Here is a 16,885-nt window from a genome sequence, read left to right on the forward strand (position 1 = left end):
GGTCACACTATATCATTTTAATCAATGATAAAAGTTATATCTCAAAGCTCTAAAGTCATAAACGTCCACTGATTTAAAAATTCAGAGATGGCCAAACCAAACAGACTGACCGGATCATGAAATTTGAATTTTAAACAAATCTGAAAAGATTTTAAAGATACGTCAGGCTTTGCAAAGACTCCACATCACAGTATTTAAAATGCTGAAACATTGTTTCCTTCTAAAGGGTTGTATCATTTTTTATGTTAAGTACTGTATTTGCTCTTCCGGTATGCTCCCTCTCTCCCCATTTCTGACTCAGCTATGTTTCAGGGTTTTAAAAAAGAGGTGCTCCTAACCCATTAGCAGATATTAAGCAATCGTTTCACTCATTCATTAAAATGTCATTTAAAAAAACAACAAAGCTCTACAAAATGTCAGTCAGAATGAAAACTGCATTGGGGCTGGATAAGAAGAGTGCATCTCAGCCTTTTTCTGCAGTTATCCTCCACTGGACTTGGATCCCCAAAGGATCTCTGGAGGGAAAGGGGGACCTGCTGGCAGGCAGCGACTGGAGAACTCTTCTCCCCGCCCCGTACCACCCCCGCCCCCGACAGAGACAGAGACACACACACAGACAATCATGGCATACCTTAATGGTCAACAACCCCTTTCCACTGAAGGGATTCAACCTTATCTGGGGAAGCAGTCCCTAGGGTTTGACCTCAGAGGCTCAAAAAGCACCTATTTAGTGGCTTCCTATGTTTCAGAACTTCTTTTCCCCAAGTCTTTTACAAGTCTACATTGCTCATCTTTGCCTTTGAACTTACAAGTATGCTGTAACCTATTTTGGTATGCTGCCAAGATCAATAATATATCAATAAAATGCTTCGACATGTCACAACAACTTCATGATGACTAACAGTGCTAAAGCTTTATGTTCATCTTTTCCTTCCTCAGAACGATATAAGGTGAGGCTGTCCCTCCCCAGTGGCGGTGTTTGCTGTTAACTACCTATCCTTATTTTCCTGATCAGATGTATTAGCCAAAAAAAACCCCAATAATCATAATAATATTAAAGTACTTACTATATGCCTAGCGCTCTACTATAGATATAAGTTAATCCGGTTGGACACAATCCCTGTCCTCACAGTCAGAGCTCACAGTCTAAAAAGGAGGGAAAACAAGGATTTAATCCCCATTTTACAGATGAGGTAACTGAGGCACATCAAAGTTAGGTGACTTGCCCAAGTTCACCTAATAGGCAAGTGGTGGAGCTGGGGTAAGAACCCAGATCCCCTGACCCCCAGGCCCTCGCTCTTTCCAGTTAGGAAATGAAACTTCCCTAAGGAAATCTGCTAATGCATTCTTTTCTTTTACAAATAAATCAGGCAATTCATCAGAGCAGAGGACACACCTATGGGCCGAACCAGACAATTTTATAATTCCTTTCTCTCTAGCAGCGACATCATTTCCATTTTGACTGCCTCCTGCCCAGGCCGGAGAAAGCCTCAGGGCTTCAGCAAAAAGCTCGCAACATGCTTTTCGATCAAAATCTGATACTGTACTCACAAAGTGTTCAGAATCAGCAATTCAAGGGAGAAGCATCTCATTTTGCTGCTGTCCTCAAAGTTTACAAATTTGGCCAGATGCAAAGATGAAGTGAATCTTAGACAGAGATATCTTGACTAAGGTGATTTCAACCGCTTTATCTACTGCTTGATCTTTAAGGTAGGATTCCTCACAAAATCCGCAAGAGTGCTGGTGACTCGAACTACAGGGAAACTGCACCTTAAGAACTCGGCTGAGCTCAATAACTCATTTTAATTTGGCCACTGAACAAGATGAAAATGTTTCTATCAGGACTGGCAGAGCCTACTCTCAACCTGGGAACCCCTGAGGTGGAGAGATGTGTGTTATTTTCACTCTTTCTTCCTTCCACCCTACCTGTGTTTTTGCTCACCCCACCCAGTAAGTTAACACTTCTTGCTGAAAGTTTCTTTTCATCAGAATATCCAGAACTGGTTTTAATTACAAAAAAAAAAAAAGATAAAAGGCCAAAACCCCTTTGTTACTGGGTATGCAAAAGCAGAGAAAGGGGAATGTTTATAATGAAAAAGACTGTCTTGGGAGGATTGAATGACAGACTTGCTATTTAATTACCAGTGAGATCCGTTATCACCATGTAGATAATTCATATTCTGCATGTAGGTAGCAATAATACATAACTCGGTGGCAGAACATTAATGTTCCCTTTTAAAGGAACAAGACTGGGCTTGTTAGAAGAAATATTTTGATGAAAAGAAAACAGCCACTTGTTCATTACTGATTATTTGGTGTTTTAGAGTGGCTCTGGGAGGAAGGAGGCCGTCATCCGTTTTATTTTCTTCCATAACACCCTCATGACTTTTCTCCTGAAAGGAAAATGCCCACAAAATGAAACGACTGCTAACTGGCCATTCGTCTAGTAAACTCTCTTTTGTTTTCCTTCAAGCAAGAAACGACATCACTGAAGTATTTTACTTCCAGGAAACGTCCTCTTCCGTAGGAATACCGGGGCTGGCTCACATCCTTATGGAAACCCGGGGGGGGGGGGGGGGGAGAGGCGCTCCCCAGGGTCACGAGGGTGAACCCCCATCGCTCTCTCCTTTAAGAACAAGACAAGGGCGGCCTTCATTAGCTCTGTACGGTGAGGGCATCTTCCTCCACCAGGGACAGCTCCAGGGTGTTTTCACCGGGGCCAGCTTTCATCCTGAAGTGGAAAGAACCATACAGTTTAGCCGACTCTTTGGAGGCGGCAAAGCGGCTGCGCCTGTAGAGTTCCCCCTTCCACAGGGACATCATCAGCAAGCAGGAGAGCACGACGCCACCCAGGGTGAGGAGGCAGAGCCCGGCGATGACGCAGCGGTCCAGGTGGGCGCCGATCCTGGCGCTCTCCCGCTCCAGGCGCTCCATCTCCCGGGCGGCCACGGTGTTGGGATCCACGGCCACCTCCCTGGGCACCACGTAGGAGATGATCACCAGCAAGATGCCGGTGACCAGGAAGAGGATGGCGCTAACGAAGCCGTAGTCTACGGACCTCCCCGCGGCCGTGGCTTCCGAGACGAGGTCGTCCTCGTCCTCCGACATCAGGGACGCGGCCGCATCCCGGGACCACTCAGGCAGGCCTTCCCGGCCCACCTCTCCCCGGAGGCTGCAGCTCTTGGCCGACAAGGGCTTCTGGGGGCACGTCTCCAGATTGACGTTCTCATCGACGTAGATGAAGGAGGTCTCCAGCTCGTGGGCGCAGCAGCTGCACACTTTCTTCCGCTCCAAGGCTGCTCCCTTCTCTTCAGTCCTGAGAGGTCCCTGGAGGAAGCTGCCGGGCTGAACCCCGACGTCCAGTGCCGCTGCCACTTGTGGCTGGAAAGAGGGAGAGGGGGGATATGGTGGCGGAGGGAGAGTCGTGGCCTCTAACACCCTCTGAGTGGCCCTGCAGGGCATCTGGCGGCACAGGGCAGCCGCAGCCCTTCCGACTCCATTATCCGGCTGCTGCGCGGTCAGAGGGGCCTGCAAACTCCAGCCCACGTTGTCGCACGGGTCCGACCGTCCATTCCTCTTTGCGAGGTGAAGAAGCTCCATGTAAACTAGCTGAACATTTCTCAGCAGCTGCACATCTACGCCACGCTCCGAGAGCCTCTGCCAATAAAAACACACACAAATTGGGCAAAATCCTGAAACAGGCACTTAAGGTTGCCTCCTCCCTCTCTTTGGAGTGCCCAAATGGGGACTGGCAACATGGAAGCTTTCTTCTATCTTCCAATGCCTCTGATGATAACGATGGTATCTGTTAAGCGCTTTCAATGTGCCAAGCACTGTGTGAAGCGCAGGGAAAGGTACGACACAGTGTGATCAGACACAGTATCTGTTCCCACAGGGGCCTCATAATCTAAAAGAGAGAGAGAACAGGTATCGAATATTCATTTTACAGAGGAGGAAACCCGATACAGAGAAAACTGAAGTGACTTTCCCAAGGTCCCACGGCCAGCAAATAGAGTCGGAATTAAAACCCAGGTCCCAGCATTTCTGGTTCTGTGCTTTTTTCATTGGATCACATTACTTGTCACACCATGGGGGAAATTAAAAAAAAATTAAATTAAAAACAAAGCTCCTTCCAGCTCATATCAAGATGAATGCCCAGGTTGAACCAGAGAAAGCTATTTTCACCTCCCTGTCCCCTCCCCTCCCGTTTTCCTAATCTGGAATAAAAATCCATTAAAGACATACTTTACTTTAAGATTACCAGTCACAGAAAGATGCTGGTTTGTCTATATTGGTCTAATACCTGGAGAATGACTGACTGTGATATATTTTACAATTCAAAACCCTTTATGCTAATTCTAAAGAGGCAGGTGTTTATCAGGTACACCGCACCAAGTAGCTACCATCTATAAAAGTAGAGATGGAAGCATCCCTGGCCTTCTGACGCCTTTTATTTTCATTTTTTCAAATGGACTTCCTTATTGCATGCATCTCTCCTGCAATTGAAGAGGTAATGAGTTTAGTGGTTTTTCTCCCTGTGGCTTTTCTCCCTGCTTCCAAGCCTCCAAAGCCACCTGAAACACCAAATCAATCTTCGTTGCAAGAGTTTACAAAGGAAGAGAGGAGGAGGAGAAGTCACGATGGCTGGATTCGCCCCCTTCCTTTTGGCATCACCACCTCGGATCCCCCTTTTACGGGCTGGATTAACAGCAGGTTCCCCCAAATTTACCTGTGTTTTTCATGTCGGGGCAGGGAACGCCACATCATCCACCCTCCTTGTTTCCCCTTGGCAAGAAAAAACAAACAATTTATTCCATCTGTCGCCTCCCAGGAGCACAGACAGGCTATCTCTTTTGAAGCTCAGTAATCCGGGGCTCTGATTCCCCGGGGGGGGGGGGGGGGGGGGAAGCGGTTAATCCCAGGAGAAGGAGGGCTCTCTGTCTATTGCTCTTCCTCCTCCATCCCTTTCTGTCTCTTATAAGCATGGTGTTTCGGGGCCAGGAAGGGCATATTCTGGGCACTGGGGCCCCGGGGGAGTGAGGAAGGTCTCGCTGCATTGGGCTCCGGTCTGCTAGGAGCAGGAGGAGCAGCAGTAGGATCAGAAGCAGGGGCAGGAGTAGGTGGAGGAGCAGGAGGGGCATCAGAAGCAAGCGGAGGAGGAGCAGGAGGGACAAGAGGGGCATCTGAAGCAAGGGCAGGAGGGGCTGGAGGGGCATCTGAAGCAAGGGCAGGAGGATCTGAAGCAAGGGCAGGAGGAGCAGGAGGGGTAGGAGGGGCTGAAGGGGCATCAGAGGCAAGGGCTGGAGAAGCAGGAGAAGGATCAGAAGCAGGGGCAGGAGGGACATCAAAAGCCTCACATGGGACAACCTGATTACCCTGTATCTCCCCCAGCGCTTAGAACAGTGCCCGGCACATAGTAAGAGCTTAACAAATACCAACATTGTTATTATTATCAAAAGCAAGGGCAGGAGGGGCTGGAGGAGCATCACAAGCAAGCGCAGGAGGAGCAGGGCATAAGAAGCAAGGGCAGGAGGAGGATGAGGGGCAGGAGGGGCATCAGAAGCAAGGGCAGGAGGAGCAGGAGGGGCATCAAAAGCCTCACGTGGGACAACCTGATGACCCTGTATCTCCCCCAGCGTTTAGAACAGTGCTGTGCACATAGTAAGCGTTTAACAAATACCAACATTATGATTATTATCAAAAGCAAGGGCAGGAGGGGCTGGAGGAGCATCAGAAGCAGGGGCAGGAGGGGCATACGAAGCAAGGGCAGGGGGAGGATGAGAAGCAGGGGCAGGAGGAGGATGAGGGGCAGGAGGGGCATGAGAAGCAAGGGCAGGAGGAGGATGAGCAGCAGGGGCAGGAGGAGGATGGGGGCAGGAGGGGCATGAGAAGCAAGGGCAGGAGGAGGATGAGAAGCAGGGGCAGGAGGAGGATGAGGGGCAGGAGGGGCATGAGAAGCAAGGGCAGGAGGAGGATGAGAAGCAGGGGCAGGAAGAGGATGAGGGGCAGGAGGGGCATGAGAAGCAAGGGCAGGAGGAGGATGAGAAGCAGGGGCAGGAGGAGGATGAGGGGCAGGAGGGGCATGAGAAGCAAGGGCAGGAGGAGGATGAGAAGCAGGGGCAGGAGAGGCAGGAGAAGCAAGGGCAGGAGGAGGATGAGAAGCAGGGGCAGGAGAGGCAGGAGAAGCAAGGGCAGGAGGAGGATGAGAAGGAGCAGGAACAGGAGCAGCTGCAGACGGAGAGAGAGAGAGAGAGAGAGAGAGAGAGAGTGAGAGAAGCGCCCCCCTTGTGCCCCTTGCGTCGGGGGCTGTGGGCGGGGTGGGGCGAGCCGTCGGGCCGGGCACCTACCTCGGAGCCGGGCTGCGGACGGACGGACGGACGGGCGGGCGGGCGGCAGAGCCGGGGCACTTGTAGCGGAGCGCCGGGGCTGGGGCCGGGGCCGGGGCCGGGGCTGGGGCCGGAGGCGGGGCCGGGCAGCGGCGGAGGGCGGGGGAAGGGGCCGGGGGGCGGGGGCCGGGGGGCGGGGGAAGGGGGAAGGGGGGCGGGCCATGCTGGGACTTGTAGTCCCGCGTCCGGCCGGGCCCAAGGGGGAACCGCGGCGCCCCCGCCACGTGTCCCCAGCCCTCGGGCTCTCCTGCCTCCCCCTGGCTTCCCTTCCGCCGCGGCCTCCCCACCGGACCCCCAAACTACCACCCTTCGTTAGCGATGGGCTGCAGAGCCCTCCTGAGAGCTCACCTCCTCTAGGAGGCCTTCCCACACTCAGCCCCCCCCGGCCCTCTGCTCCTCCCGCTGCCCCTCCGCACTGTGCTCATTTCTGTATATTATTACCTTCTTTCTTAATGAGGTGTGCATCTTCTGATTTAGAGCTCACCTCCTCCAAGAGGCCTTCCCAGACTGAGCTTCCCCTTTTGCTTCTGCTCCCTCTGCTCCCTCTCTGCCCCCCTTCACCTCCCCTCAGCTAAGCCCCTTTCCCCCTGCTCCTCCCCTTGCCCCTCCGCACTGTGCTCATTTCTAGATATTATTTATTACTCCATTTTCTTAATGAGGTGTACATCTCTTGATTTGGAGCACACCTCCTCCAAGAGGCCTTCCCAGACTGAGCTTCCCCTTTTCCCTCTGCTCCCTCTCTGCCCTCCCTTCACCTCCCCTCAGCTAAGCCCCTTTCCCCCTGCTCCTCCCCCTCCCCTCCGCTCTGTGCTCATTTCTGTATATTATTTATTACCCTATTTATTTTCTTAATGAGGTGTACATCTCCTTGATTTAGAGCTTACTTCCTCCAGGAGGCCTTCCCACACTGAGCCCCCCGTCCCTCTGCTCCACCCCTTCCCCTCCGCACTGTGCTCATTTCTGTATATTATTTATTACCCTATTTATTTTCTTAATGAGGTGTGCATCTCCTTGATTTAGAGCTCACCTCCTCCAAGAGGCCTTCGCAGACTGAGCTACCCCTTTTCCCTCTGCTCCCTCTCTGCCCCCCCTTCACCTCCGCTCCGCTAAGCCCCCTTTCCTCGCCATTCCCTCTGCTCCTCCCCATCTCCCTTTCCCTCCCCTCAGCACTGTGCTGTCTGCTCATTTGTATATATTTTTATTACCCTATTTATTTTGTTAATGAGGTGTGCATCCCCTTAATTCTATTTATTGCTATTGTTTTTGTCTGTCTCCCCCGATTAGATTGTAAGCCCATCAATGGGCAGGGGTTGTCTCTATCTGTTGCCAAATTGTACATTCCAAGGGCTTAGTACAGTGCTCTGCACATAGTAAGCACTCAATAATACTATTGAATGAATGAAGTTATCTTCATGATGTTCTCTTGTTTTGTTCTCTTTTGCTTTGCTGTCTGTCTCCCCCAATTGGACTGTGAGCCCGACATTGGGCAGGTATGGTCTCTATCTGTTGCTCAATTCTACATTCCAAGCGCTTAGTACGGTGCTCTGCCCATAGTAAGCACTCAAGATTATCTTCCATTTTTTTAATGGTATGTTTTATGTGCTTTCTATGGGTCAAGGAATGTGGAGTAGATGTAAGATCCTTCTAGACTGTAAACTCAATGTGGGCAGAGAACATGTCTACCAACTCTGTTATATTGTTCTCTCCCGAGTGCTTCATACAGTGGTCTACACAGGTTAAGCATTTAATAAATACGATTGATAATCATGTCGGTCGGAATTCCTGTCCCACGTAGGGTTCACAGTCTAAATTGGAGGGAGAATTTAATTCGTAAAATGGGGATTAAGACAGTGAGCCCCATGTGGGACACATTGTCTTCAACCTGATTAGCTTCAACCTACTCTTGCCTTTAGAATAGTGCCTGAAACATAGTAACCACCTAAATTCCATTTTTAAAAATCCCCATTTTAAAGATAAGGTAGCTGAGGCACAGAGAAGTTAATTCAGTTGCCCAGGGTGACACAGCAGACAAGTGGTGGATCAAGGATTAGAACTCAGGTCCTCTGACTCTCAAGCCCATGCTCTTTCCACAGGCCACGCTGCTTCTCCTGCCAAATGCTGCTTCTAGTTCAAGCAATACACAAACTGGGAGAGCGTATGGACCTTTCCTTGCCCTAGAGGTCAACGTATGGACCTGGGAGTGATCTGATTTTTTATCCCAGTTCTATCACTTACCTGCTGAAGTTCCTTGGGCAAATAACTTCACTTCTCTCTGCCACAGATTCCTTATCTGTAAAATGGGGATTCAATATCTGTTCTCCATATAGGACTGAGACTGTGTCCAACTTCATTATCCTGTATGTATCCCAGTGTTTACCCCTCTCAGGATCGCACCTGGAGAGTTTCCAGTACTCTACCAGTCTCGGCTATGGGAAGAAGAGTAAAGCAGAGGCCTACCCATTCCGTTCCTAGCATGGGCAGTGGCTAGCGAGTGGAAGGCCATCTGCTACAAGTCAGAACTCACCTATGCTGGACAGCAGCGGCATGGAAGAGAGTTGAAGGATGGAGACCCAAAGTGACTGTGAGGAAGAAGGAAATGGTAAATCACTTCTGTATTTTTATCAAGAAAATGCTAAGGATACGCTACCAGAATGATTACAGATGGAGGCGGGGCGCTCTGGGGTAGATGTGTCCAGAGTCGCTATGGGTCAGGAACGACTTGACAATATAATTCATTCATTCATTCAATAGTATTTATTGAGCGCTTACTATGTGCAGAGCACTGTACTAAACGCTTGGAATGCACAAGTCGGCAACAGATAGAGACAGTCCCTGCCCTTTGACGGGCTTACAGTCTAATCGGGGGAGACAGACAGACAAGAACAATGGCAATAAGACTATATGGCAATGTCTATAAGACTAGACAAGACCCCAACATTTAGTACAGTGCTTGGCACACACTAAAAGCACTTAACAAATACAATTACTATTGTTATTATTCCTTTTGAGTGAAGGCATACAGACCAAATCTACCTGGAAGGGTACCATGGCAGTGAAAAGAAAGCTTCCCTGAAAAAAAAAAAAGTCAGCCCAGTACAAATCTTGCTTTCAGAATTTTGACAAAATAGCCTTGGTTTGAAATGCCAAAGCTGTCAGAGACCTCCTAGAACTAAGGGAAGGAAGGGTTGCACAATTACTCTGGGAACAGTGTGGTCTAATGGATAAATCACAGGAGCAGAGGATCTGAGTTCATTATCCCAGCTCTACCACTACCTGCTGTGTGACCTAGGGAAAATTTCTCTGTGCTTCTGTTTTCTCCACTGCAAAATGTGGATTAAATACCTCTTCTCCCTCTTACTTAGACTGTGGGCCCCCTCGTGTCCTTCTGTCTGAGGACAGTGTCCTTCCTGATTAACTTGAATCTACCCCAGTGCTTAGATCAGTGCTTGACACATAGTAAGTGCTTAACAAATATCATAAAAAGAATCCACATAGGGTAGACAGGCTTGAAAATTAAATCCAATAAATTTAACTTCAGACAGAAACCTGGCAGGTCTCAATCAATCAATCAGTGGTATTTATTGAGCACTGACTGTGTACAGAGCACTGTCCTAAGCATTTGAGACAGTACAATACACTCCCAAGACATATTCCTTGCCCACAAGGTGCTTACATTCTAGAAGATCGATTTGTCGACAACTTTAGAGTGTGTAAGCTGGTGGTGGACAGGGAATGTGACACTACCAACTTTATTATATTGTACTCACCCAAGCACTTAGTAATAATAATGATGGCATTTGTCTAGTACTTAGTACAGTGCTCTACACACAATAAGCACTCAATAAATAAGATTGACTGAATGACTGATTTCAGTATGATGAAGATATTTTTGAAGGGGGTTAACAGGAATTGTAAAATCTGCAAATCCCCTAGAGAAGCATTTTAAACACAAAATGGATTTTTATGAGCCTACGTAGTTAATTGCTTGTAATAAGTTAAATGACAACCAAGCAATTTTACCAACGTCACTTACACCTTCAATCCAATATTAAAATAGAAAAAGATAAAAAATAATGAAGTCTAGAATACCTAGTCAGTTCACCTCAATGCTCATCACAGTACAGTTTAATGGCATAGGGCATGTGAATTAATTAGGTGATGGCAGGACTCCGTAGAAGCCACAGAAAGGTGAGCTGAACTGAGGAGATGGGGAACAAGGAGAATTTATTAAACAATACAGTTAAGCAAGATATACTAAAGAACAACCTAAGCTAGTGTGGGATAGCGAAAGACCATTGTGAGGGAAATAATAAGATCCTCCTCTTAGTGATCATTAAAAAATAATAATAATAATTGTGGTATTTGTTAAGCACTTACTATGTGCCAGGCACTGTTCTAAGCGCTACGGTAGATACAAGCTAACCAGGTTGGACACAGTTCCTGTCCCACATGGGGCCCCCAAGTCTGGTCCACATTTTACAGATGAGGTAACTGAGGCACAAGGAAGTTAAGTGATTTTTCCAATGTCACGAAGCAGACAAGTGGTGGAATTAGAACCCAGATCCTTCTGATTCCCAGGCCCATGCTCTATCCACAAAAACTATCCTGTGTTAGTGTCTTTGCACAGAGTAGGAGCTCAATAAATACAATTAAATGAATGAATGAATGATTGAATAAGTTTTCTCTCTTACACTCAAAGGTACTTATTGAGTGCTTCCTGTGTGCAGAGCACTGTACTAAGCACTCATCTCTTACAGGGACAATAAAGGAGCTTAGAAGAAATGTGCCAGTTACATTCCTTGAAAATTGGCCTCATGACTGGGGCTGAGCCATCTGCCATCCAAACTTTCCCTCTGATAATTCTTCATGGATTTATCTGCACAGGTGCCAACTCCATGGAGGAGATGGGGGCAATGGCTCCCAGAGCTTTGATGAGCAGAACTCCTGGTATTGCTGAGCTCAGGCTTCTGACAAGATCAGCGTGACTCCAAGCACCGTGGATTAGTGGAAAGAGCACAGGCTTCAGAGTCAGAGGTCATGGGTTCTAATCCTGGCTCTGCAACTTGTCTGCTGTGCAATCTTGGGCAAGTCACTTAACTTCTTTGGGCCTCAGTTCCCTCATCTGTAAAATGGGGTTTAAGACAGGGAGTCCCATGTGGGACAACCTGATTACCTTGTATCTACCCCAGAGCTTAGAACAGTGCTTGGCACACAGTAAACCCTTAAGAAACACCATTATTATTATTATGACCAGTGAGTTTTCAGTCAGGACTGAAAAGACCCCAAAGGGTGACTTTCTGGTATGATAAATCTTTGCTGCCCATCCCCCTCCCGTTTCCCCAATCCCTGCATGCCACACTCAAAACAACCAAATGAAAAAATTTAGCACTGAAGTGCAGGTCAGTTTCCCAGAAGAGCCATCAGGGTTGTGAACTAGGAGCAAGCTAGAGGCCTCAGAGCATTTCTAAGCCTTGGTTATTCTGCAAATGAAGCTGGCATGAGGAGGATATCCTGGCAGGCTCAGGGAGAGTCCTGAGCATTTTTCAGGATCCAAAGAACACATTATGCACTCCCAGAATAGAATCAGATCTCATTATCTTCCCACCCAAACCCTGTCCTCTCCTAGACTTATCCATCACTGTAGACAGCACCACCATCCTTCCTGGCTCACAAACCCAAAAACCTGACATTATCCTTGACCCCGCCTCTCTTGTTCAACCTACATATTCAGTCTATTACTAAATCCTGTTGGTTCAACCTTCACAACATCGCTAAAATCTGTCCTTTCCTCTCCTTCCCAATTGCTACCATGTTAATTCAAGCACAATTCTATCCCGGCTTGATTACTGTATCAGCCTCCTTGGTGACTTCCCACCCTCCTGTTTCTCTCACTCTAGTCCATACTTCACTCTGCTACACGGATTATTTTTCTACAAAAAACATTCAATCCATGTTTCCTCACTCTTCAAGAACCTCCAGTGGTTGCCCATTCATTCATTCAATCGTATTTATTGAGCGCCTACTATGTGCAGAGCACTGTACTAAGTGCTTGGAATGTACAATTCAGCAACATATAGAGATCATCCCTGACCAATGATGGGCTCGCATTCCTGGGGAAGGGCAGTTTTGCCCAGGAAGGGGAGAAGGCAAGGGGAGCTGGTGCTCACTACACCTCTGCATTAAACAGAAACTCATTACCATTGGCTTTAGAGTACTCAGTCACCTTGTCCCATCCTACCTTGTCTTGCTACTCTCATACTCAAATCCAGCCTGCACATTTGGCTCCTCTAATGCCAACCTCCTCACTATACCTCAACCTCATCTATCTCGCCGCTTACCTCTCACCCACATCCTACCTCTGGCCTAAACATCCTCCCTCTGCATCTTTGACAAACAATTACTCTCACCACCTTCAAAACTTTATTGAAGGTCTACATCCTTCCTCTGCATCTTTGACAGACAATTACTCTCACCACCTTCAAAACCTTATTGAAGGTCTCCTCCAAACCTAAGCTTTCATTTCCTTTTCTTCCACTCCCTTCTGTGTTACTCTGCTTGCTTTATTCATGCCCCACCCCCAAGTCCTACGGCACTACTGTACATTTCTGTGATTTATTTATTTCTATTAATGTCTGTCTCCCCCTCTAAACTCATTGTGGGCAGGGATTGTGTCTGTTAAATTGTTATATTGTACTCTCCGAAGTGCTTAGTACAGTGCACTGCCCAAGGTAATTGCTCAATAAATACAATTAATTGATTGTCATTTGGCTATTCGATTATTTTGAGGACAATCACACTTCTACAGCAAAGGAAAAACATGCTCTGTAAAAGACAATTTTAAGTGCTGCAAAACATCTTCAACTGACCTTGTGGTTGAAACTGCACCTCACACTTTGGCCGCATGGTCCACCTGGTTTTCTCTGTTAATTGTTACAAGTCACGAAAATATAACCTAAGGCACTGAAATCATTAATAAATAGATCCCTTGTGTAGCAAAAGCTTGAAGGAAAAGGAGCTGTCTTCAGAGGTGTGGAGGTCATGATGTGCTTGGCTGTAGGAGAGAAAGGGCCATTAAAAAGGATTGTCTTCAGCTGTAGTACTTCTGTGATTTGCTACTGTTCTAGTAAAATGAACAGCCTCAAAAGAAGGCTTTGGTAAAGAAAACAAACAAAAAGATTGATAAAACATTGCCTAACTAGTAAGTAGGAAACATTCCAGAAAGGATAATCCATGGATATCCTTTTTATGGATAATTGGTTGCAGGGGAGGAGAATAAGTGAAGCTAAACATTCAACAGGAGGATGGAGGAACAAGTGAATAACTGAAATAACGAAGTGTGGTGGTTTCAGAAACTGCATTACCATTTTGGTAGTAAACACAAGCATGGAGCCCAGTTCCTCAAATAGAGCACTTCAGAAATATTTTACTTTAATACTGTCACACAAGAGGAAACCTATGGCAAGGTTAGCATTCATAAAGAGTAATCAGAACCTAGGACCAGTCTAGATAGAATTAGAGAACCAGAGGTGATAGATCTATGAGGCAGAATTAGTTTTTGCATCACAGAAGCTTAGACTTTTTTTCTCATGAGGGGGTATGTTAAAGAGTATAAAAAGCCAGGAATCTTTTTTAATAAGAATCAGGATATTTTATTTTTCCCATCATAAGGGATAGCATAAGGGACTCTAATCCTGAACAGTAAAACACTACAACCCACTATCAAAACACTTTTTGGAACAAGTTACCACTATGCAGAATTGCTGAAACTGGAAATTTTCAAGCTAAGATTACTCCCTCCCAAAGATACTTTAGGAGCAGTGAAATGGATCATTCCTCCATCATTCCCTATCCTGCTCTCTGTGGGAGAAGACTATGTACAGAATTAAAAAAAAAATACAAATCACTCTATGCACCTATTTTGACTCGCATATTAAATATTCCCACAGTGTTCTCAGAGCCATAACAGATTATACAATTTCATATGGCTCTTCCAGTTGTACAATATTTATTGCTTGGGGAGGAATGAGTGATTAAACTTTGGATGAAGAGATAAGTCCAGGCTCAAATTAAATACCATGTTGTCTACAGTCAGATTTGCAACTACAGGAGTTGCGAATGTCTTCACTAGACAGGAAGGATGACCTGCTGTTTATCCCTTCTCATTTTTCCAGTCCCCAGTAGCAGAAGGCAACAGAGGCAGCAAAAGCAAGAACATGTAGCTGGCAGAATCTCATCAGAGGGGTAGGACTGATCTAAACAGCCATTTGCTTAAACTATATAGCTGCATGCATGACTAGTACCATGAAAAGATAATAGCAGACATTATTTTTTGAACATTACTCCCATCTGGATAATAGGGGAAGGAGAATAACTAATAGCAGATTCAAAAGAGGCAAACATTACCCATTTTAAATGTATCAAGTTTTGTCTTTTTGTATGTGAGCCAAAACGTTAGAGGGTTTGTTTTCCCTTGTTTGGATTTATGTGTACACACAGATAGTGGAATCAGTGTCCTGCAAAAAAGAAAAAAAGGAACCTGTTTTTAAAAGTCCTTTCCATTTGGAAAAACTTGAGCTGAAAATGGACGTATGTGATGATAATTGAGAAGCAAAATTTCTTGGTGAAAGAGCATAAGTCTGGGAATCTGAGGACTGGGGTGTTAATCCTAGCTGTACCACTTGTCTACTGTGTGGCCTTGACACAGTGACCTCTATGTGCCTCAGTTACTTCATCTGTAAAATAGGGATTCAGATTGCAAACCTTATATGGGACAGAGACTGTGTCCAACCCAATTATCTTGTTCCTACCTTAATGCTAGTGCTTGTACCCTACCCTAGTTCAGTGCCTGGAACATAGTAAGAGCTAAACAAACACCAATCAATAAATCAATCAATTGCATTTATTGAGTGCTAACTGTGGGCAGAACAGTCAGTCATATTTATTGAGTACTTACTGTGTGCAGGGCACTGTGCTAAGCACTTGGGAGAGTACAATATAACAATTAAGAGACATATTCCTGGCCCACAATGAGCTTACAGTCCAGGACACTGTAAGAAGCCCTTAGGAGAGTACAATATAATAACAGACACATTTCGTTCCCATAACAGGCTTACAGTTTAGAGGATGATCTTACAGTATCCCAAACAAATATGAATCTCAAACCTCAATTTTTAACTGCCACAGTCATAAAATTTTATTGACCATGAGATCATCACTCTGCTCATTTAGATGACTGTGCTCTTGGAGATAGCAATTGGTCCTGATAAAAGGTTAACAACTGGGTGGGAAAAAAAACCCCACAAGATACTGCTGAAAACCCAAAGAGGATCAGAAAAGGGAAGATCAGCTTAGAGTTACATTCCCTTTGCAAACACAAATAAAGCTGCCTCAAAGCTTAATCAAGCAAAGATAAAAACTAAGCAGTATTTGTCACAGAGGAAAGACAATTCAGGAAGAGAAAGCAGAGCAAAAGGCAATAATGTCAGTGGGGGCACTTGAAAAGAGAATACTTGAAAAAAAGCTATTTTATACAAAAACAATACAAACAACAATAATTGAGGTCCGTGGGCACAGGCTGGACTCAAATAACTCTTCCATTTCATTAACCCTCTCCTCAGTAAGGGTGGGAAGTGGCCGAGAGGTCCAAAGGATAGTTGTTTATTTTGGCCTAGTCTTGTGACGAACCTGACATTGTCTCTGGGAATAACGTCAAGTTCAGGAGGATGTAGTTTCAGGTTCTGGAAATAAGAATAGAAAAAAAATTAGGCTTTAGAAAGAAGTATTTGTAAGTTTCAAATATTTTTTTGAAGCCAAGGGAGGGAACACTTAGTCTAAAGTAGAGCAAAAGTGTTCGGAATTGTTGGGCATTTGAAGCACATTATGTGATTAGTCTATTGATTTAGAAAATAAAAGTAGATGAAAACTATTTAGCTCAACTTTTGGAGGGCCCAGTGAATGCACGATTTTCTCTTTTATGCATTAATAAAATCCACCAGAGCAAATAAAGTTCAGAAAATCATGCAAAATAGGGCACCAGAGTACTCAAAAAGGAGATGGCCAAAGAGGAGTTCATTTTGTTGGCAAGATGCTTCTCTTAAGAAGGTGGAAATATTTGGGTAACAGCCAATGGCTTCTGATTAGGGAAAACAGACTGGCCTTCGAGCTTGTTTGAGGATAAACACCATAAATTAGAGATAGCTCACTGGTATTCAGGAAGATAGCTAGAAAAATGGTTTCAAAGGAAAAGAAGTCAAGGTATTGTAGATATCTTTACTTCCAAATGACATTTTCTTGCTTTTTACTGCACCTGGGTCCAGTCTTACCATCAGCATAAAAGCTGCTGCTGTATTACAGTTTAATTTAAGCTCCTGGTAATCAAAGGATTCAGAAAAATACTCACTTGGCAACCTTGGGTTTTCAAACATTTATCAGCATCTTACAGTATGGCAAGCTTTGGAAATGTACTTAGGGCCACTCCCCCAAGGAGGAGAGAACCCTTT

General features: G+C 45.8%; 1 protein-coding gene and 1 non-coding gene across 2 annotated transcripts; one reads left to right on the top strand and one right to left on the bottom strand.

The window, feature by feature from the left end:
- Positions 1-1,248: 1,248 nt before the first annotated feature.
- On the bottom strand, positions 1,249-4,781 carry TMEM74 (transmembrane protein 74). The gene is made up of 2 exons (XM_029062246.2): positions 4,730-4,781; positions 1,249-3,657 (listed from the first exon to the last, which is right to left on the bottom strand). Exon 2 carries the CDS (start codon positions 3,598-3,600, stop codon positions 2,656-2,658), a length of 945 nt encoding a protein of 314 aa, XP_028918079.1. The 5' UTR covers positions 3,601-3,657; positions 4,730-4,781; the 3' UTR covers positions 1,249-2,655.
- A 3,981-nt stretch (positions 4,782-8,762) lies between these two features.
- Positions 8,763-8,900, top strand: LOC114811586. The gene has a single exon (XR_003759282.1). It is a non-coding gene; the product is annotated as a small nucleolar RNA SNORA7 (small nucleolar RNA).
- Positions 8,901-16,885: the final 7,985 nt, after the last annotated feature.

The sequence above is a fragment of the Ornithorhynchus anatinus genome, chromosome 4, assembly GCF_004115215.2.
Source record: "Ornithorhynchus anatinus isolate Pmale09 chromosome 4, mOrnAna1.pri.v4, whole genome shotgun sequence".
Lineage (NCBI taxonomy): Eukaryota > Metazoa > Chordata > Mammalia > Monotremata > Ornithorhynchidae > Ornithorhynchus > Ornithorhynchus anatinus.